Source organism: Gasterosteus aculeatus, chromosome 7 (assembly GCF_964276395.1).
Source record: "Gasterosteus aculeatus chromosome 7, fGasAcu3.hap1.1, whole genome shotgun sequence".
NCBI classification, from domain to species: domain Eukaryota; kingdom Metazoa; phylum Chordata; class Actinopteri; order Perciformes; family Gasterosteidae; genus Gasterosteus; species Gasterosteus aculeatus.
In genome coordinates, this window is record NC_135694.1 from 5433198 (window position 1) to 5455739 (window position 22542).

The 22542-nt window shown below is 48.1% G+C and overlaps 2 protein-coding genes across 4 annotated transcripts; both read right to left on the bottom strand.

Annotated features, from left to right (window-relative positions):
* Positions 1-120: 120 nt before the first annotated feature.
* Positions 121-2744, bottom strand: msantd1 (Myb/SANT-like DNA-binding domain containing 1). Its single transcript, XM_040180198.2, has 3 exons — positions 2244-2744; positions 1853-2143; positions 121-1188 (listed from the first exon to the last, which is right to left on the bottom strand). Exons 1-3 carry the CDS (start codon positions 2495-2497, stop codon positions 897-899), a joined length of 837 nt encoding a protein of 278 aa, XP_040036132.2. The 5' UTR covers positions 2498-2744; the 3' UTR covers positions 121-896.
* Positions 2745-4408: 1664 nt separating this feature from the next.
* dtx4a (deltex 4, E3 ubiquitin ligase a) lies at positions 4409-22433 on the bottom strand. Of its 3 annotated transcripts, XM_078107219.1 has the most exons (10): positions 22121-22414; positions 21776-21910; positions 21282-21496; positions 18523-19729; positions 7825-7886; positions 7508-7669; positions 7327-7388; positions 6931-7251; positions 6747-6836; positions 4409-6632 (listed from the first exon to the last, which is right to left on the bottom strand). In XM_078107219.1, exons 3-10 carry the CDS (start codon positions 21487-21489, stop codon positions 6402-6404), a joined length of 2343 nt encoding a protein of 780 aa, XP_077963345.1. In that variant the 5' UTR covers positions 21490-21496; positions 21776-21910; positions 22121-22414; the 3' UTR covers positions 4409-6401. The 3 variants fall into 3 exon arrangements, with proteins under 3 accessions (XP_077963345.1, XP_040036127.2, XP_040036125.2); XM_040180193.2 differs by lacking the exon at positions 21776-21910 and having other exon boundaries at positions 22121-22433; XM_040180191.2 differs by lacking the exon at positions 22121-22414 and having other exon boundaries at positions 21282-22089.
* Positions 22434-22542: the final 109 nt, after the last annotated feature.

A 22542-nucleotide genomic window follows, 5' to 3' on the forward strand; every position in this document is an offset into this window, starting at 1 on the left:
CCAAATCCTCTTAAAATGGGCTGAAAGGCAAAGACTAACATTTTGGCTTTAAAACAGGCCGTCTGTGTAAAATACATGTAAATAATTACTCTGCAGTAAAAAAAAGAGAAAGACAACGAATAATGGTAGATTGCGTGTTGTTTTATTTGGCAGAAATGCACACGAAAACAGGACATCTTTGCATTCTCAGGAATTTAAATGTCAATCTCTGTTTTTGTCTCCGTTTGGCTTTGGGCCTTAATCTAATTCTAAGAGCACAATGCATAATGCACAATTACACTGCATATTATCTGATTGTGCTCAGTCAGTCCAATTAGTGTGCAGGCAGAGAGCCAAGTCACAGTAACGCACAACCACAATTTTCTGGATATGAACAAAAAAAAACGTCATTTTTCAATTTGCATCCATCGCAGCTAAATAAGATTCACAAAATGAACATTTCTGCAGGCTTCAGCCGTGTATGTTGACCTTTGGCATCTTTCATCTTTCCGGCACAGTGAAAAAGTGACCAGATGAGTCTGTATTTTGCAATGCTGTTGCTCTCACAGGTATTTCAATTGGGTACTTGACAAATGAGCACAACATCTGATCTGATAGGGATAGCTATGAGATCTAGCTAACATAAAAGTTCACATTGGTGTCTGACACACGTGGGATGCTCATGTGCCAGCATATGTCATTATGGTCATCAACACGGGTCATTCAATCCATTCCCCTTTGAAAACACGGTAACATTATATCCGTAACTTTCTGCACTGTTGAAAGCTACACTTTGACATTTGCATCCCAAACTGTTGAACTGAAATCCAAAATAAATATTATTTTCTTCCCGCTTCAACAAGGCTTTAAGTGAGGCAAGACCGTGATCCCTCCCCGACCACCACAACCCTCATGCTTCATGGCTTCGCTGGATCTTTGACCCCACTCTGACCCCAGGAGGCCGACGTGGTGGAGGGGGGCTGGATCATCTTCTCGAGAAGGTTCATCATGCGCTCCTGCAGCTGCAGGCACTGGACCTGCAGGAGGTTCTGTTGGTGCATGGCTCGACGTACCTCCCTGCACGTCTCCTCGATGGCCCTGCTCGACTTCTTCTGTTGCTGCAGCATGGCCTGCATCACCCGCAGTTTCTTCCTCTTCATGGACAGGTGCTTGTTGGCATATCTTTTCCTGGCTGAAGTAGGGTGAGAGCTGGAGAACAGAGAATGGACCTTTTCAGAGCAGGCAGTGTCTTGTGGTAAGAGATCACTTCTGGGTCGCAGCTAAATCCTGTCATGCTTTATATGATCGTGGAATTTATGGCTTGCTGTGGTGTTTAAGCTTAGGCGGTCTTTAAATCACATATTCTTTAACTCACAAATTGTTATTTTCATTTGAGGGCAAAGATGGGAAGTACGTCATGTTCAAATCTGGGGTTTTCCCTCCCCAAAGTTCTTTCCAAATTGTTTCCTGTTGTTGTTCTGAAGGGAAAACGTCAAATGCCCTTTTCTCAAATTTGTTTTTCTCTGTATTTACGTCCGCTCTCTACGCTGCGCCTCCTGGAGCGATGCATAATGACATGTTTACAAGTTCCTTCTGGAGATCGAGTCTTCACCCGCACAAGTTCTGCTTGCTTCCCGAGGTTTCAGCCTCGTTTGGTTAACACGGTCACGTGATAGCAGGTGGGAAGTCATGTGAAAGTATCACATCAAGGCATTACATTATATGACATTATCTCACCACACTAATGTCGCATGCACGTATTTCTCTCGCCATCTGAGGAAGACGACGAGCTATGGATAAAAGCAAAGCGGAGTGTATTCTCTTCTGTCATATATATATATATATATATCAATATGTCAGTAGTCTTTGTCACCTGGAATCCTGCGTCTCACTGTCGGAGCTCAACGAGTCCAGCTCTTGTTTTATCTCCATCTCGTCTGAGGAGCCCGTGTACTCTGGCAGGTATCCCAGCCCCCCTTCCTCGGACTGGGGCACCAGGTTGTCTGTAGACTGGGAGGAGGTGGAGGGACCTGCGGCGGAGGCCTGAAACTCCAAAGAGTTCAAACGTCCGTTCTCCGGCGGCTTGGAGAGGATCTTCTCGATGGCCTTGAAGTACGGCCAGTCTGGCGTCTCCCCACTCTCAGAAACCACGGTTTTCAGTCGCCTGTTGGATGAAAAAAGAAAAATTTGAGGTTTTAAGTCGTGCAAGCGGCTGAAGTCTGTTGTCAGACCTCCGGCGGGCCGCTTGGATCTGCTGCCCTTGCCTGTACTGAAATGACATGTTGGTGATTTTCATCTTGATCTCCTCTTTAAAGCGCTGCTCTCCGGTCAGCTGGTAAAACCGCTGGGACATCTTCTCGTAAACCTTGGCGTTCCTCTTGCTCATTTTCAGCTCGTGGTGGTGTTCCTCCCACACGTACAGGAGGGCTTTCATTTCGCCGTCGGTCCAGTTCGGGGCCCGCCTGTGCTTCTCGCTCTGACCCCCCATCAGGTAGCTGAAACCGTCCTCTGTTGCCATTTTTGAAAATGGTGTCCCCTGGCTTTGTTTGCAGAAACAGGATCTTTGGTTGGTTGTGTTTGAAAGGCTTTTACTGTGCTGAGAGCCGTGTGGAATCTGCAAGGAGGGAGTGATACTTGCAAGCAGGCACAAACGCCTGACGTCCTGACTCTGCCCTTCCCCCCCTAGCCTAGCTGAAAGAGAACTCAAAATGGGGCCTAAGGCGGGAGAGGAATCCGGTTAAAAGCTTTTAGGGGTGTGTGATGTCACCGTGACATCAAGTTGCCTTGGCAACGACAAGGGGGAGGCACTTTGTTTTCCCTCCCTCTCTTTTAACCACTCCCCCGCGTCCGCTCTCCTTTTCCCCTCTGCTCTGCTCCATTGGCAGGACAAAAAGCTTTTAGCTGAAAGGCAGCAGCGTGAGCTGCACGCGATAGCTGACATTTTTGAAATATGAGCCTGCGGGGAAGAGGGGGGAAGAAGAAAGAAAAAAGGACAGCTCAGGGTATGCGTTTCCGTGGCAACGAGGGAGCCGGATTTGGTCGTCAGCCAACACGCTGCTCCATTTAAAAGCTTTTAATAATAGACAAGTCCTTTGGAGACGGACGACAGAGGTTTGGCTCTATCTGTCGTGATGTAGAACAGAGGAAGATAATTCCTGTCTGCAATTTAGCCCTAAAAGGCAGGAAAAAAAACGCTCAGTGAAAAACTGTGAAACACTTTAGGTGGAAATAACAGGGGGGGGGAGAGATGTCAGACCATCGGCGCCACTGCAACGAAACACAAAATGCTGACTGCTCTGTAATCAGCTTTCTATTCATAGCCCTAGTTTTAGCAACATGCACCCCTGCAGGAGGGGTTTCTCTGACCATTTGAGGACCCCTCCCCCGTTTACATCTCAGCAAGGGGCCCATCTCCATCCACCCCCCTTATCTCAAGCGTCCTAATCTGCCATATTATGCACATTTGTTCTTAAATTCCCTTCCTCTTTGGTCCCATCTGTCCTTCAAGAGTATTTATGCACGAAAGGCACACTGCACAGACCTCAAACCGCTCCCTCGCTGCAGCATTTAGACATTTTCTTTGTCTCTCCACATTTACTTTTGTCACCCAAAAAGTGCAGAACTGGGAAAGGAACTTAAGCCCAACCTCACTTCATCTTTTCCCAGAGCCACTGGTTGCTGTCAGAGCGGCTTAACTCAGTCCTGGCCTGATTAGACGTTTAACCCATCTGCTCCGCGGTGACCTGACAGGCGGCCGGTGCATTTTGAAGACACAAATTAGCATCTTTGCCCACTCCATCACATCTGTCACTTAAGAAAAACCTTCCGAGAAATGGAAGGGCAAATGAAAGTTGATGTGAAAGGTTTATTTCTCCAGTGTGCACTTAAAAGGGCCTGTGTCACAAAAAGTGAATTAGTCTTTTTAGTATCAGGTTATGTTTATTGCTTTCTCACTCCCTGATTGTGATGTTATTTTTTTTGTAGGGTTGTGATTGTTGCCTTGACAGTTCTTTCACTAACCCTTGTCCGTGTCCATATCAGGTCCAAATCCTATTGCAGAGGGTCCATTATAATTGTGTCTAATTATCTCCGTAATGTTTCATTCGTTAAAGTGGAAGTAATCCAGACCACTAATCCAGGGCCCAGACTAATCTACTGGTAAACTGGTCATACGCCCCTCACGTCTTGAAGTAATATACCCACATCTACAACTTATATAACTTACAGATACTATTTTCCAGCATGTGTTTTTAATTAAATCTTGTCATGATGGCAGAACATGTCTGAAAAACTGCACGATCTATAACAAATTGCACCGTTTTGAAACATCAATGAAGTATTCTTAAAGCGTTTAAATGTCTCAGTTGGTTTTAAAGTTGATAATTAGGCATGAAATGAAAGAGTAAACCAGATTAAAGTTCTCTTATCTCTTTGAACCTTAGAAAAACGTTTAATGCAAATTTGTGCACATAAAACAAATACATACAGTACAGTGCATACAGTAAGTCATCATCATAAAGTATAAATGCTATTAATGTTGGCCTACGTTAGTATGTCAAGACATGTCGAACATCTCGTCTATTGTACGTCATAATAAACCGGTCCACAATGGACCCAATGCAAACTAACTGGACCACTTTGGCCAAAGCTGGATCCACAACAAGAGATAGTCTTCTGCACCTGCTCATGGCAAAAACTACGGATGACGAAGAAACAAACGATGAGCACATTTTGTTTTGTAATTAGCGCATTTGAGGCTGGTTTGTGTGTCCTATGCAATGATACAGTAGATGCAAGCTGTCCGGTTCATTTTGATACTAAGTAGAAAGCTCTGTGCAAGTCTGAGCTTAGGCAAGAAGTCCAATCCTAGCCTTTTGGGGTATTTACTCCTGCTGGGGAGGGGGGGGGGGGGGGGGGTGTAATCCATTGTAGCCTTTCCTATAACGCAGATACAAGAAGACATAGAAAGCTATCAAATGCACTCATGATTTGAGGGCAGAACATTTAAGGAATGTCAGTTTGTGAACTAATCTAATACAAAATACTGTTAAAGAAAGGGGGCTGGTATATGGCTGGCATACGTTTGCATAAAGAACAGGCATTCAAGGGGGCGGGACAAAGACTTTCATAAAGAGGCAAACATTTTGGCAAGGCGGTGAAGAGACGCTAAACAACTGTACTGCGAGAAGCTCCACGATCAGCGCTCATAAAGTGACTCTGCTACGGTCTGGGAAGGTCTCAGACAAAATCACCAATTACAAGCCTAACCCCCCCCCAACACACACACACACACACACACACACACAAACAAACACACTCCTTGGGACGACCGTCGCCTGGCAGACGAGCTGAACCAGTTCTACTGTCGCTTTGCAGGACAATGGGACCTCCCCCCACTCAACAGGGGTCCCATGCCTCTCAACCACCAACTCCAGTGCCGCCCCCCATCGACAACTCTTTATTCGGTCACTCCAAGGACAATTTTTGACCATCATCTCTAGTCATTATTTAGTATTTGATATCTAATACACTTAAATTAAAACTAGAACATTATTCTTGTTTTTTGCACGCGTTTGTCTATTTATGACTATGTATGTTTATTGTTTGCACCATCCCGACAAGAAACAATTACTTGTGTGTTCAACGTACTTGGCAATAAATGGTTCTGGTTCTGATTCTGATTGTGTCTGATCTAACCCCCCCACCTGAAGACAACGCAAATAAAACAAAGCATACAAAACAAAATGTCTAATTAAAGTATTTTAAAAATGATAGAATGGAAACAATATCAGATATCAAGTATTCATAATATACAACAATACAATAAAATATAAATCAAACCTAAACAGGAATGTAGTTCTGGAAAAGTACCACTAGAGGTCAGCAAATATTCATGCTCAGATATCCAGTTATACATTTGAAATATTCATCTGCAATGACAAGTTTCTTTTGCTTGTGGACTTCACACGCAAAACAGCTTACAGACGTCCCTCCTTTTCAGTTCCACGTAGCAGCAGCAGTGCTAAACACATGACCAATTCAGCAAAATTCACGTTGTTACATTCTTAAAATGAAGTCTCACAGTATAAATGAAAGTTTTTCTTGTTTTTTTTTATATCTAACACTGACTCATATGTGCACAGTGGTCTCACTGAATACCATCTTCGATCTTGACACCGTTACTGCATTGGGAGGAAATTTTTTTTCCCATGTGTCGAAACTGACCCATGCAGTCACGAGAGACATTTCATTCCCAGCGAATTCTGCCGAACCGCTTTTACCGACGCTCCCGGAAAGAGTTCTGCTTTTTAAAGTTGCTTGTTCCTGTTGGTAAAAGTCCTCTCAGTTCATGTTTTTTTTCCCCACAGAGACAAAAAAAAAAGTGGATTTGTCCTTCCGCCCACGAATCCCAATGCGTCCGTTCAGTCTCTGGGCAGGCACTCCTCCTCCGTGATGCCCTGAGCCTTGAGCTCCTCCAGCACGTTGTCCAGGTGGCCGGGGTCCGGGTAGCCGTGGCCCGTCAGGTTGGAGCCAAACTCGGTCTTGTGGTGCACCTCGTTCCAGATTACCGTGTCCGACTCGCCGGTGGTGCTGGACGTACCCACGGAGAAAATGAGTCGGCGGTCCCACGCTACCAGAAGGAGCCTCAGTACCTAGGAGGGAGAGACGAAGGGAGACATGACGCGTCGTCACAGAATCCGGTCACTTCAACTCTAATCCTAACCCAAATCGGGAGGTTCGCCTGTGGAGACGAGTTCTCACTTTACCTTGCGTCCCTTCTCGCTGTCGGGGAGGTAGCAGTGTCTGGGGAACCCGCGGGCGGTGAACGGTTTGCCCGGACTTGGGTGCTCTGGGCCCTAAAGGTCGAGAGAAAAGTTCATCAAGTCATCCGAGCAAAATCGAACATCGCATCAGAAGGTACCGCTCACGCAGGCGTGTGCGAGACATTACCTGGATGCCAGGAGGGATGTTATAAATGATACGGATTGTTTTGCAGTCCGGGTGGCCTGGTAGCGAGTGCGGGATGACGTGGTACTCCATCTTGCCCGGGGGCTGGTTGCCTGTCTTGACCCCGTAGATGGTCTTGCAGGTGGGACACTGCAGGCTGCCGTCCTTGTTGCCATTGTTGTACATGGCGACGAGGCATTGGAGGTGGTACTGGTGGCCGCACTGTGCGAGGCGGCCCACCGACTCGGCCCTGGAGATGCCCCCCACGCCAGGGCCTTTGTAGCCCGATGGCCCGGCCAGGGCCTCCATGCATATAGTGCAGTCCTGGTATGGAAAACCGGCAATTTTAGGGGGGGGGTTCAGGTCTTTTGAAAACAACTAGAATTAAAAAAAACTCACCTCCTCCGGGGGATTGCGGACCTTCTGAAGGTATCTCTTCACCACCTCCTCAGGGGTCTTTCCTACAAGACAGAAAGAAAAAATAAGATGATCCGTTTGTCACAGGAATGCAGGCGATAGGTGCGATTGCATATCGGCGAAAAGGTAAAAAGCAAAAAAGGACTTTAATCGTCAGACCCACCTTTGCGAGCCTGCTTCTTGGTGGTTTTGCGACAGCAGTGGCCCAGACCGGGCACGGGCTTGATGTCACTCTTGCTGACGGGTGGAGGATGGAGCACCAGCTTGGGAGGGCGGGTCAGGCAGACAGGAAGTCCTGCCGCGCTCATCAGGATGCCTGTAATCCCTAGGTGCGTCCAGCAGAGGGGGCATGTCAGTCACTATATATTGGGTTTTTTTCATGCAAATGGATATCAATTAACCATAGGGGTTACATTTGGGAGCAGACCCATTTTTAAATAATCAGAATTATAATGAGTAAGGCTGTGTCGATTAATTTACCTGCCAGGGCAGGATGCACGGGACTTGACCCATTCAGGTTCTTCACTGGAACAGTTGGCACTCTGAAAAAAAGGGGAAAACAAACATAATCTACCGATTGCTGAGACACACTATGGGGCAGACATCAAATGAGTCAAATGTAATACAGGAGGGATGACACAGAGAATATGCCAGCTCCTTAACCATCAGGCTAAGGAGCTTTTGCCGAGTCATGCAGAGACACAAACAGATGCTGCTCATCACGACTTGATTTACTGTCCTCTAATTACCAGGCGGGACTTCCTGGTATGGAAGGTTTAAGATTAGGATTGTGTGTACGGCAGCATTATCGACACCTTAGTTTAGGCAAATTAGTTATTTTTTCCCCCTTCCATTTGCAAAGCTAATATTAAGTACACTTAAAATTGGGAGGTCAAACTAATTTAAGCGGCTCTCATTTCATACAGAAATTAGTCAGCAAAATCCATATTTTATTTTTCAAAAGACCTAACATTTTTTTTTCTAAAAAAAGAAATTCAACAGCAGTGAAGAAACCCTTATCTAACATTATCCTCCGATCTACTTCACACCCGGTGGGTGTTTTGCTGTGCATCCAGTGGACTGACTTTTTCAAATGTGGTGCCATTTCACGTTCAACAGGAACAAAAACTTTGATTAAACAAACACACGGCTTGGTGTAGCAGCAGGGGCGGAGCCTCAGGCGGTCCATGGGTTCACTAAAACATGCAGCGTGATGGACGTTTTTTTAAAGACACCCCGTCACCGCTTCACAAGTAAAACTATTACTGCCGCACAGTGAAAGTCCCGCGTTAAATCTTTTGCTGAAGAGTGACAAAGGCCACCACGTACTTAATGTTTCCATTCTAATATGATGCTGGATAGTTACATGAATAACTACGTACCATAGCATTAATAACAAAGGTACCAGTAGCCCCTGCTGAGGACCCCCAGAGTTTGAAGTGGTTAGTAAGGGCGGTGCTGCACAGAGCTGAAGGCAACATCCCGGCAGGCTCGTTTTGGACTACTTCTAAATCCCTGTGTCTCTGCTCACTACCAGGCAAACAGACACATTAACTGTCACCACACTGTCCAGTCAGAGGCGTGTACTTACGTTGTGCCAATTCTGATAATGGTCATTTTTTTTACAAGATTTTCCAGTAATATTTTTTTTTTACCGGGGACAGGATTTGAGTCCCTCGGTCCGTCTCCGGTCTCTCTCTCCCTCTCGGTTTGTGAGCAGCTGTCAGGTGTCTTTCCTCCTTTTATAGGGATAATCCACCAGTTCCCATCTGTTGACTAAACTCTGGGCCAGAGAAGCGTCCCAGGAGGGATTTAGCGGTCAGTTACCACGTCACACCGCCAGGTCGTTGTTCCCACGGACTGCCACTGTGTGGATGTTACGCCTGCTATTGTAAAACCCTGACCTGAGATTTGGGGGCAGGATGACTTAAATACTGAACAAAGCTGTCCACAGAACCTGACCTCTGACCTTACTGTGATCTCTTTTGCTGTCATTAGGTACAGCCTGCAGCCCCTGCTGATCAAAGGTAACCACAGCTCCTGGAACACCTAGTGGAGGTGTTTGCATCAATACATTTATCTTTTATTTATTATTTTTCTTATAATAAAGAGCCTACCCTTTACTTATTTACGCACATATTAATGTATTTTGATTATTTTTATTGTATTTGTGTAGGGTTTACCGTATATTTTTGACTTTTTTCTCTTCTCCTAATTTTTGTACATAATATACATAAATTACATAATTACATAAAGTACAAAAAAATGTAAAAATACTTTTCCAAGAGATGTTTTACTGCGTCTTTCTCCGCCTTTATATTTTGTTTTTCTACCTCCCACATCTGTCTTTTTTTTAATAGATTTTGTACTCGACCGTACATAATGTCTCTGGTATGATGAAGGACTTAATTAAAAACAAAGCAGAAATTAGGTGACGCTACACAATGATCTTTTAAAAAAATGGTTGAATTGGTAAAAATACTGTGTATTAAATCAGAAATTAGGGGATCTTTTTAAAAAAATGGTTGAATTGGTAAAATTACTGTATATTAATCAAATTCACACTGTGTCGTATTATTTCAAGGTTAAAGATTGCTTACTGGTACAAACAAAGACAGCAACAACACAACTATACACAGCTCAACAAACCGAGCGACATCCTGTGCGTCATTTGACAAAAAAGGTTTAAAGGGAAGGTGGAGGAAAAGCAGAGAAAGTGTAAGAAGTGTCCATTGGTCACGTTTATTTAATCGTTAGAGCAAAATCTGTATCTGCAACGCTGGATGATGCAAACACAAGGTGCCAGCATGGACCAACACACACACACACGCACGCACGCTTTGTTACGTTGACGCGCTTGCAGGAATCATTCCCGGCGCGGTGAGAGGAGAAAGCATCCCGACAGTTTTAACACCTCGATCGGAAAACCATCTGCTCCGTTTCACTTGAGGCGAGCTCTCGCAGGGACATAACGACAACAAATGTTACTCTTCAAAAATGCCTTTTTTTTTTCTTTAATAATGTGTCGTTTTGTACATCATTACATTTGAATTTAGCCGACGCTTTCTGCCAAAGCGACTTACAATAAGTGCATTCAACCGAGAGGGTACGGATCCAGAACAGCAAGGGTCAAGAACAACTTCTTCAAGAATAGGTAGCGGACTCTTGTAGCAGATAAACTAGTAATAGCAGAGAAGGATTTACTGAACTTAGTTCACTGCCTTGACCTCCTGGCCTTCAACTTGTTTGACCCTCAGTGCCTTCAGCAAAAAAAAAAAGAGCACCAAACTGCAGACAACTAGCTGCTAGACAAAGAGGACCAATGTTTTTCACACTTTCCACTGTCTTATTTCAGACGCCGTGCTCGGACCTCACCAGTCTTTATACATCAGCCGCATACCTGGTTTGTGACTACCTTTGGTTCACGGCTGGGACTCTCATCACAGTGATAAAATCTGCCCTGATGGAAAAAAGCTCTTTTTTTTTTTTTTTAACAATACACTAATAGCTCCGTGCAGATGTGCCAGCGTGACTGGATGCGTTGCTCAATTTCCTGCATGTTTTTATTCGAGGCAACCGCATAACATAAGTGACATCTAGAGCAAACCCAGAAAGGCCCCTGTCAGAAATGTTATAAAAAGAACGGCTATAATTGGAATCTGTTGCTAAAACCTCTAGGTTGCTCACGAGGAGTCAAAAGTGAGGCAGCAGAAAAACCGCCAGGCACGATAACACGACGAAGGAACAGCGGTGCGGTTGGTTACAATGCAATCTAAAAGTTGTCAAATGTACCAATAGCCGTAATCCGGAGTAATTAGAAGCTATCAAAATCTGACGCACTAGACCTTTAAGACCTTGTTTAGACTGAAGATACGATCCTCATCCCCGAAGACAACATCTGAAAACCTCCGTTTCCTCTTTGGGAAATTGTGCTTTCCACATCAAATGGGGAGAGCCCAGATGTTACACCCCGGTTCCCCAAGTGGTTTGCTAAATAAAACCTGCAGCGTGTCACACGTTTTAAATTTGGGAGGTTTTATTCAGCCCAAGTCATCAGGATATCTCAGTAAACCTACATTGTGAAACAAAGCCCCTGGTCCACACTGGTTGCTACGGTTACCAACCCCAGTGCTGACACGCACGAAACCACAAAGCTCTCTAAGGCTCTGCAAACCAATTAGGGAGGCCTGTCTGGCTTGCCTTACGTTTCCGGTTTGGTCGGCCTCGTTTGGTTCCATGTGGGGTATGTTGATGAGGGACGCGGTGCCTGTGAGGAGGTCCTCGCAACGTCCGGTCAAACATGAGACAATAAGTGAGACAGACTGCCTGTGACGGCCCTGCCTATTGGCTCATGTCATGACGTCACTGTCTTTCCCAGAGGTAATGCCATCAACTGGATTGGGAGCAGCTGGGGCGTTCTGGCAGTATAAGAGCTCATGGTTCCTGCCTGCCAGGGTCGCTGGTTTTCCCTGGCCAGCGTCCGCACCTTTGTTTTGTGTCTTTTGACGTTTAATTTAGGTTCACAACATTCCTCCGACATGATCAAGCACCCACACTGACATGACTGAAACTACTGACGTACACACCTCATAGTTGTTTTACTTTTGGATTAGTTACTTTACTTAAATAAATATATTTGGAAATCACCTTTGCATTGTGTCTCTCCCGTGTTTGTCATCCCCTTCGAGCCGGGTCATGACAAAATGGGGGCTCGTCCGGCCGTTCGTCTGCGCAATTTAGTCGAGTGTGTTTAAATTTAGTTACTTGAGCTTGTGATTTGGTAGGCCTGGCTGCAATGGTGTTTTAAGTACGGATTTTTGTAGTCGGTGCCGGTGGTTGCGCACACGTGGAAAGTTGCGATAGAGCGTGCTTGTTGCGTTGGTTAGTTTGCCTAGACTGTAAAACATTTGGTTGTATTCGTAGTAAATTAGGGGAGAGTTTACAGTGCATGTGGGCTGACTGATCAGGGAGAGCATCGGATTTGGCACAGTCTGTCTATATATCGGTTTGTGTGGATTCCTTTACCTTCAGCGGGGTCAGGAGGAGCTTGTTTTATTTTGGGTTCGGTTGTTTAAGTTTATGCCAACGTCCGGGGAGACAAGTGTGAGTGTTCTTAGCGTACCTGGAGATCAAAGTCTGGAGCGGAGTTTTCCCTTGTAGGTTTGGTAGCGTTCCTCTTTTAGGATCGTTGCGTGGGTTCGTGGTAGTGTTGTGGTGGCATAGTGGTTAAAGCTTTGTCTTGGGAGCATATCCGTGTCTTTGGGAGAGTTGCTGGCTTGCTAGTTGCTCCCCCGGGGCAGCGGTCTCTGGTGCATAAATACCCACCACTGCCCGCTGCATGAAGACTAGCCGGGAGCTTAGATAAGGGGGTTAATGTTAGATAGCGGGGAAACTCCAAACCGAGATCTTGGTGCGCACGGGGATACCTCGCTGTCTTGCTGGTCCTGTTTGGCATAGATTGGTGTTGTTTGCCTGTTCTGGGTAAACTATTGATGTTGCGATGGCTGAATATGAGGCGTTCACGGCAGCCCCGTCAGAAGAGGCCTTGGAGAGCTGTACTAAGAAGCAGTTATTGGAATTGGCTGAGCATTATTCAGTAGTTGGGATGGATAGGAGGCGTAAAGACGATATTAAAGCTGCTTTGAAATTAAAACTTTGTGAACTGGGAGTTCTTACGTCTGGCCGGTCTCCACCGGTCGTATGCGTTCCTGCACAAACTCAGGGGTTGACTTTTGAGCAACAGAAAGAGCTTCTCCTGTTGCAGATGGAGCATGAAAAACTCAAGTGTGAGTTAGAAGCTAAAAAACAAATTGAGCTGGAGATGATCCACCAGCAGACCGAGAAGGCAAGGATGGAGCTGGAGAGCTATCGTCTGTCCCTAGGTAAGGACAATAAGTGGGCTGGTGAGAGTGAAGGTCGGCAGCTGTCTGGGGTCGGTGCGCGGCCCTTCGACATAAACAACTTGCGGTTGTTGCCACCATTCAATGAGAAGGATCCTGACTCGTTTTTTGTGATGTTTGAGCGTGTTTCCACGGCGAGGGGCTGGTCGGATGGAGACTGTGCTCTGCTGCTCCAGTGCGTACTCACCGGTAAGGCGCAGGGGGCATACTCGTCTTTGAGCACGGCTGATAGCGGTAGCTATGTTAAAATAAAATCTGCCGTGCTGAAGGCTTATGAGTTGGTGCCGGAGGCGTATCGCCAACGGTTCCGGGCTTGGGAGAAGAGAAGTGGCCAAACGTATGTTGAATTTGTTCGCGATTTAACAACTCATTTTAAACGTTGGCTGGCTGCGCTTGAGATCACTACTTTTGATGATTTGTGTGAATTAGTCATTTTGGAGCAGTTTAAAAACAGGTTGCCTGGTCGGATTGCAACCTACATTAATGAACATAAGGTTGCCTCCGCTGCAGAGGCTGCTGTGTCAGCAGATGAGTATGTGCTGCTTCATAAGGATGGTGTGAGAGAGCGCACGCCCAACCGCGATGATGCTGGCTGGGGTGAACACAGTCGAAGCACCGTAGCGGCTGACCAGATGCGTTCGAGGAAGCCTGGCTTTGTTAGATTCGAGTCTCACTCACGGAGAAATTTTGACAGCAGTAGAAGCTGTAATTACTGTCATGAAAAGGGTCATTGGAAGGCGGATTGTCCAGGGTTGTCTAAACATAGAGGGGGCCATCCTAATGTTAAGCCGGCTGCGGCTGCTGTTCCGGTAGTTACCGGCTGTGCGTCAGTCGGATGTTCTGAGCCGGATGTTCTGGAGGCATATGCTCCTTTTATCAGAAGTGGTTTTGTGTCGCTTGGGGGTAGCGATGTTAAAGTCCCGGTTACGATATTGAGGGACACGGGGGCATATGATTCCTATATGATCGAGTCCGTCCTGCCGTTGTCCGTAGAAACTGACAGCGGGGACCGTATCCTCAGTCGGGGGATGGGGTTGACTGTGTTACCTGTGCCTGTGCATAGGGTGGTTCTGGATTGTGAGCTAATACAGGGGGAGGTAGCTGTGGGAGTGCGGCCGGCGTTTCCTATCGAGGGGGTTCAGTTCATTTTGGGAAATGGCTTGGCTGGCGGCCGCATCTGGGATGATGTTCCTCCCGCACCTGTTGTTACACACTGTCCAGTTAGTACTACGCCTGACTGTAGCTCCATTGAGATACCTGAGGATTTTCCAGCCTGTGTGGTTACACGCGCAATGAGTAAGGCTGAGCCTGGGTTAACCGATGAGGAGCGTGGTGATGCGGATTTTGAGACTCTGTCCTTGTCCAATTTTCCACTGTCGGTGCCACAGAGCGAGTTGTTGCAGGAGCAAATCGGTGATCTCTCCCTAAAAGAATTGTTCGAACGTGTGTTGTCGGCTGCGGAGATAAAAAGTGCAGCCAGCGGCTATTTTCTGCGCAACGGCCTGCTGTTTAGGAAATGGATTGGGGTGAATAGTGACTGTGTAGGGGATGCTATTTTCCAGTTGGTCGTGCCGGCTAAATTTCGTCCTTTGGTGCTTAAAATAGCGCACGACGAGAGTGGGCATTTTGGGGTCAGGAAGACATATCTAAACATCTTGAAACATTTCTTTTGGCCGCGCGTGAAAAGAGATGTTGCTGTATATATTAAAACATGTCAGGTGTGTCAATTGACGGGAAAACCAAATCAGCGTGTGAAGTCTGCTCCTCTACAACCGATCCCTGCCATAAGCCAACCTTTTGAATATTTGATTGTGGACTGCGTCGGCCCGTTGCCGTGTGCTAAATCTGGCAGTAAGTATTTATTGACAGTGATGTGCCAAAGTACCAGGTATCCGGCTGCATACCCGCTAAGGTCCATTACAACTAAAGCAGTGGTGCGGGCTCTGACTCAGTTTATTTCGGTTTTCGGTATCCCGAAGATTATCCAAAGTGACCAAGGGTCAAATTTTTCCTCTCATATGTTTGGTCAAGTGTTGAAATGTTTGCGCATCAAACACAATCAGTCATCTGCTTATCATGCGCAGAGTCAGGGTGCGTTGGAGAGATTTCATCAGACTCTCAAATCTCTCCTGCGTGCTTATTGCACTGAGCTGGATCGAGACTGGGAAGAGGGGCTCCCATGGCTTATGTTGGCTGCGAGGGAGGCCGTACAAGAGGGCACTGGTTTCAGTCCAAATGACCTAGTTTTTGGGCATGTGGTGCGGGGCCCTTTGGCGGTGTTAAAAGATGATTGGGTCGATGCTGAGCCGCCCAAGAACTTGATCGATTTTGTGAACGGGTTTCGGCATCGATTGTTCGTGGCAGGTGGTAGAGCACGCGATAAATTGCAAATGTCTCAGAGCAAAATGAAGGGGAATTATGACCGCCATACAGAGCGGCGCGAGTTCAGTCCGGGGGACCAAGTCCTGGCATTGATGCCTATTGTAGGTTCGCCCTTCCAGGCCAAGTACACTGGTCCATATACGGTAATTGAGAAAATCACGGATTTGAACTACTTTATTGCGACACCGGGGCGGAGGAAGTCCAAACAGCTTTGTCACGTGAATTTGTTGAAACCGTTTTACAGCCGTGGTATGGGGTCAGGACAGACCGAGGAAGGGGTTTGTCCAGCTCTGGCCGTGGGTTCAATGGCTCTGATACATGAGGATGGGGTGCCTGAGCCGGATGACAGTCTGCTGTGTGGTCGCTTAAAAAATTCAGAATCTCTGAGTAACTTGGATAGGCTGCTCTCTCATTTACCGGAGTCTAAACGTTGTGAGCTCACTAATTTGGTGCGCAAGTTTCCCTGTCTGTTCGGCGATGTCCCTTCGCGCACCGATTGGGTGGAGCACGATATTGAGGTGGGAGATGCACAGCCGATAAAACAACGTTTCTATCGTATGTCACCAGAGAAGCGTCAACATCTGGACTCTGAAGTAAAATACATGGTCGAAAACAATATTGCTGTACCGTCCAATGCCAGTTGGGCATCTCCGTGTATTTTGGTACCGAAGCAGGATAAAACGCCGCGGTTTTGTACAGATATGAGAAAGGTAAATTCGGTTACAAAGCCAGATTCTTTCCCTTTGCCGCGAATGGAGGACTGTGTTGACAGTGTTGGTGCCGCCAAGTTTGTGAGTAAATTTGATCTGCTCAAGGGATATTGGCAGGTACCTCTGTCCAAGCGGGCTCAGGAGATCTCGGCATTTATTACACCAACGGGTCTGTATTCGTATACTGTCATGCCATTCGGACTAAGAAACGCTCCCGCTACGTTCCAGCGATTAATGAACAGAGTTGTGTCCGGGCTGGAGGGATGTTCGGTTTATTTGGATGATCTGGTGATTTATAGTGACACGTGGCACTCCCATTTGCAGCGCATTCGGGCGCTGTTTGAGCGCTTGGAAGAAGCGCGACTCACCATTAATTTAGCAAAGTGCGAGTTTGCTAGGGCCACTGTTACTTATCTGGGGCGGGTAGTTGGGCAAGGTCGTGTAGCCCCAGTCCAGGTTAAGGTTATGGCCATCGAAAAATTTCCACGGCCCACCACCAAAAAAGAGCTGCAGCGGTTTCTGGGTCTGGTGGGATACTATAGGATTTTTTGTAGAAATTTTTCCACTGTGGTGTTTCCTCTTACTGAGCTGCTGAAGACCAGAGTAAAGTTTGTGTGGTCTGTGGAGTGTCAACAGGCCTTTGATAACGTTAAAACTGTGCTATGCTCTTCTCCTGTTCTGGCAGCACCGCGTTTTGATCGGACCTTTTTGCTCCAGGTTGATGCCAGCCAGGTGGGAGCAGGCGCCGTCTTGATGCAAGGAGATGACCAGGGGGTAATGAGACCAGTGAGCTTCTTTTCTAGGAAATTCAATGGTTACCAGTTTAATTATTCTGTTATCGAGAAGGAAGCATTAGCGTTGGTTTGGGCGTTGCAACATTTTGAAGTGTATGTGGGGGGTTGTGCACCACTTGTTGTGTATACAGATCATAATCCTCTGACCTTTCTTCGTTCATTGCGATGTCCGAATCAGAGATTGATGAGATGGGCTCTGTTTCTGCAGGGATATGATCTTGACATTCGGCATATCAAAGGGTCCGATAATACAGTTGCAGATGCGTTGTCACGTGCTCCGTTGCCTTGAATTAGTGTTTCGGAAAAGGGAGGTCTACATTTGAGTTATGCCATTTCATGTTGCTCGTGACTTGTTCTTGCTGTGCCTGTTGTCTTAAATTGCTTCTCAGGTACCAGAGTTGCTGAGGACAGGTGGGGAAGGGGCGGAACATGGGCAGGGTGATGGGTTTCTTGTTTATAAATTTTTTGTAGTAATTCGGTTATTTTTGTTTTTCTGGTCAGGTGCTTATTTTTTATTAGCATTGTTTAAGTTTCGTTTTAGTGTTTTTCTAGGGGGACTAGTCCTGCTTTATTTGTTGTAGTGTGTCGGTGTTCCCTTTGGGACACCGATCTTATGGGGGGGGGTGTGACGGCCCTGCCTATTGGCTCATGTCATGACGTCACTGTCTTTCCCAGAGGTAATGCCATCAACTGGATTGGGAGCAGCTGGGGCGTTCTGGCAGTATAAGAGCTCATGGTTCCTGCCTGCCAGGGTCGCTGGTTTTCCCTGGCCAGCGTCCGCACCTTTGTTTTGTGTCTTTTGACGTTTAATTTAGGTTCACAACATTCCTCCGACATGATCAAGCACCCACACTGACATGACTGAAACTACTGACGTACACACCTCATAGTTGTTTTACTTTTGGATTAGTTACTTTACTTAAATAAATATATTTGGAAATCACCTTTGCATTGTGTCTCTCCCGTGTTTGTCATCCCCTTCGAGCCGGGTCATGACACTGCCACTCAAACAGACACACAAGTCACATCCTTTTGACGATTTTCTTTCTCCCCGATTTGTTTTGTCGGCGAATGTGTTTATAAAGGTTCTTTCATTCTTATATTGAGGTCGTTAGCAGACAGTTGTCTTCTCGCCACTGAAAAACGAACGTCTTCTGCTGCTGGTTGATTCTCGGGAGCTTCATCACTACGAGCACAACCTTTCTACGCCGCACACACACACACACACACACACACTCGTCATGTGATCCGCTGCACGTGTAATAACCTTGATGGTCGCAGCTTTAAGCTAATGATGCGCCTGATTCAGTGTAGAAGATTTGGATGTTGGGACTAAACTGAATGGATAGTACTACTAGCACTACTACTATACTACAGTGGATGTGTACTCACCCAGAGGCAATAAGAGCACGCGACTGGGCCATGGCTATGCGCTGCAGTGCAGGTCGGCTCAGCCCCGCCAGGCTGGACCGGGGCGGCAGAGGGGCCGCGCAGGCAGCGGCACCAGACGAAGACACTGGGCCCAGGACGCGGGCCGAAGGCGACGGCGTGCAGGTGGAGGCAGCCGTGGAGATGAGTGGCGGGCCCGGAGAGGGCGCCGCGGGGGCGGAGCCGGACGCGGACAGGGAGGAAGAGGCGGAGGGGTGAGGGGGAGAGGTGGCGGCGGCGGCGGCAGCGGCGGACGAGAGGGCGGTGGAGGGAGGCGGAGGGGGCGGCGGAAGAGGGGGGAGCGGCGGAGGAGGGGGCCGGGCAGAGGAGATGGAGAGGGCGCCGGTGGCCGAGTTGAGGAGGGAGAAAGAGTGGGGGAAGCCTCCTCCGTAACCGAGGCCGCCGAGGCCACCGATGCCGCCGCCGCCGCCCCCGAAACCGCCACCTACTGGGCCACCCATGCCGCCGACGCTGAAGCCACCTGTCGCCCCAACTATGGACGTCCTGTGGGGGGAATAGGACCGCGACAGGGAGGGAGGTCGCGGGAGGGTCAAGGAGTACGACCCCCCCGGCACAGGGTAACTGCTGATTTTGGGGCTGGGTGGCTTGGTCTGCGGCGGCCTCCGACCCAGGGTGTGGGCCGACATGGCGCCCGCCTTGACGCTCAGCACCAGCATGCACTGCTGACAGGCGCAGGGCTGTCCCAGGGAGGTGATGGCCGAGGCCGGTAGCGCCCCGCTGGGGTACGCGCTCCCATTCCCGGTCCCGCCGCCACCGCCGCTCATCCGGACCCCCATGCCCGCCCCGGACACGTCCACGCCGAGCAGTCCCCCGTGGCTGGGCATGGACATTGGCCCCCAGGCGTGGTGGGATTTGGGCAGGGGCCCGGACACCAGCGGGTAGGCCAGGTCGGCGCGGCGCTGGATGCGTCGGCAGCGCTGCGTCTGCCCGTTGATCTGGGTCATGCTTTCGAAGTCAATGAGGTAGCAGAAGCCCAGCGGCGCCAGGTCCAGCCAGGGCTGCTGGCGGTCGCGCGCTGCCTGGATGGCGATGCCCACCTCCGTGTCGTACGCCGTCCAGCTGCCGGCGTCGTTCTCCCACTCCCACAGCCAGCCCTGGCCCGGCGCCGAGGTGGGGTCGTAGAAGCTACGTCGTACCGGTCGAAGGGTACCTGAGGCAGGGGGTTGGGAGGTCAAACACAGCAGGAAAGGGGCAGTGCCACAGCCTTTCGCATTCGGACCGCATGTGTGATTTGCACCGATTCGACGAGGCTTTCTACAAAGTGACGTTTTAAGAGGAGGTAAGAGAGGAACCGTTTACTGCAGACAAGTAGACCGTGAGCCGGACAAACTCGACGTGTTTGTGTTTGCTCGCTAAGAATTTGGGTAAACGGGTTGCCCCTGGTAACGGCACGCGGTGTTCTCAATTTCCGATTGGCTGGCAGCCCGTGATCCGACCCCAAAGGCTGGCCGTGTTTGCTTTCCCAGGGCGCCTGGAGAATGTCGACAGAGCCTGCGCATACTGTAAAGCCTTCGCACGTCAAACCCTGTGTCTGAAAGGGGGGCGATTGGGGGGCCAGAGATTTCTGGAAGCAAGTGAGTTTGAATCTACAAGTGGGAGGTGAAAGCTTTTCGGGATCCCATTGCAGTGCCGTCAGGGCGTATGTATGTTTCCCCCCCTTCCGTAGTGTACGGACAACAGAGAATTGAAAAAGCGTTTGTAGCAAAACCTCAAATGTGACTAAACCCGTTGATTCATTAAACATAAATTGCAATTTAGGGCGTACAGTTTATTTGGTTGAGACATTTCACAAGACAACAAGGCAGTTCATTCACGAGATCTGCTCCCATCGACCCCGTTTCATCAATGACCTCAGACTCCCGAAATTCCCCCCCACCCTTCTCCCTTCCTCCTCTCCCCTCCTCCTCCTCCCTGTCTCCTATTTAGACTCGGGCACCCTCCCTGCCCGCCTCCCCCTAGCTCAGCTTCTGCTGGGATTTGGAAAACAAACTCCACAAAGGCTTTTGTCAGCCAATGTTTAGAGAAGGAGAGAAAGAGGGAGAGAGGGGGGAAATGTTAGGTTCTCTGCCAAAGTAAGGCGCCTGACAACTGACAACTCCCTGCTTTGTCTTACTGCTCCGCTCGCCTCTCCCTCCCTCCCTCCCTCTCTCTCTCTCTCTCTCTCTCTCTTTGTGACGCTTTGATTTGCAAAAGATGATTTACAGCGCCTGTAGTCTGTTACATGAGACAGTGGTGCTGATGACGGTGAGGAAAAAGAAAAAGAAAGACTGGATGGTTCAGCCGCTACTGTGGCCTGTGGGCCGGTCGCTAAAAACACACACACACAAATGCTCAAACAGTATGAGTCACTTCGAGCAAAGACACCTTTCAGAACCACAGACAGCATCCGTCCCTCACCTTTAGATGAAATGTCAGCTATAGGGAGACTCGACTTATAGTAGAGTATAGAGTATAAACAATATTTCAAAAGAGAAAAGAATGACACAGTCATTGCTGCAGATAATGGAAAATCCACTTTACAACCTCAACGTCTTCTGGAGCAGAATCAACACCGGAGGCCTGCAAACGTAACGTGGTCGCACAACAGCAACTAACAATAACACAACAACAAAACAGGCCTCCACCTCAGGGCCCCGGCTACACCGCCACAACATCAACGCCCCGCGTGCGTGCGTGCGTGCGCGTCTGTCCGTCTGTCTCACCTGTGTCTTGTCGGAACTGGTGCATGGAATGCAAGTCGATGATGTAGGGCGAGAGGCGAGAGTCCACCTGGCCGAGGACGACACTACCACACCGCGGGTCGCTCCGGATGACTGCCTCGATGTGATGACAGACAGCCGGGCTGTAGGGCCGCCAGCGTCCGTGCTCGTTCAGCCATTCCCATACCAACACGGCGGATGCTAGTAACATCCTACTCCTGCAACAACAACAAAAAGGATTTATATATATATTTAAATGTATTGCATAAAGGCGACAAGACGTAGGTGCAAACGTTCGGCGAAAACCGCGAGTATTGATCGGGCATTTAAAGGCAACCTGCTGCCGCTCCGCCGCGCATCCCTGCGCACAGCGGCGCTGCATCCATCTTGGACAGTTTGTAAGCCAGATGTGTTTTTCCTATCTGTGAATAGAACTATATATATATTTATTTGTTGTTGTTTTTTTCTTCCACCAGGACACGACATGCAAACCGTACCTTCCATGTTTGTAGTTTCGTTTATGCAGCAATTAGGAGGTCCTGTAATCACACGACGAGGTGGCGTTTCGGGTTCGTGAGGAGCTTGATGCAGGATGGTTGCATTTTAGTCCCTATGCAGATGAGTGACGTCTGCTGAAATCATTTCTCCGGCACAGTCAAGTTAGGGTGAGAGGAGAAAATGCAACTTGGATGGCTCACGGTGCCACAACCGAAGTACCGTTAGGTTGCCGTGACAGAAAGGTTGCAATTATTATTATTTCTGTATTGTTAGTTTTTCGCTAGATCTGTGCATTCGGGAAAGGGAGGATCACATCCCTAAAAAAAAAAGATTGGAATATTTACCGCGTTGAATGGGCTCCAGTATGTCCAGTGTCCCCAGTCCAATCACGGACCAGTTTGGGTGTATTTGTAGCCTAATGGTCCACCTGTCCCTGTAAGAACGTCGTCAGTCTCGAGGTGAAATCTCGGATTTGTGGTTACATAATTGCTTTGGTAACGTGTCACCGCATCAGTTATGTTTACTTTGACTTTGGGGTAATTATTGGTTAATCCATAATGTCTCCATTGAGTGCTTCTCCCCCACATCTGACGATCATTTGGCCGGTGGAAAAAAAGAATGTTTGACATTATCGTGCGTGAACACTCCCACTCTTACGGAGATCTCCGATCCGACCAATCACGAACACGTTACAGCTTACGCGCACGTTGTTCTCAACATTAACTGCGTGTTCATTTTTTTGCGTTCGTTTCTATTAAAATAACGT

Excerpts from the sequence above, each read along its gene's own strand:
- msantd1 (XM_040180198.2), bottom strand. The coding sequence starts at position 2,497 with ATGGCAACAGAGGACGGTTTCAGCTACCTGATGGGGGGTCAGAGCGAG. Across the intron at positions 2,144-2,243 it reads AACATGTCATTTCAGTACAG|GCGACTGAAAACCGTGGTTT; the intron begins GCAAGGGCAGCA and ends TTCATCCAACAG. Across the intron at positions 1,189-1,852 it reads AGTGAGACGCAGGATTCCAG|CTCTCACCCTACTTCAGCCA; the intron begins GTGACAAAGACT and ends TCTGTTCTCCAG.
- dtx4a (XM_040180191.2), bottom strand. The coding sequence starts at position 21,660 with ATGCAGCGCCGCTGTGCGCAGGGATGCGCGGCGGAGCGGCAGCAGGTT. Across the intron at positions 19,730-21,281 it reads CCAGTTCCGACAAGACACAG|GTACCCTTCGACCGGTACGA; the intron begins GTGAGACAGACG and ends CCCCTGCCTCAG. Across the intron at positions 7,887-18,522 it reads CGTGCTCTTATTGCCTCTGG|AGTGCCAACTGTTCCAGTGA; the intron begins GTGAGTACACAT and ends CCTTTTTTTCAG.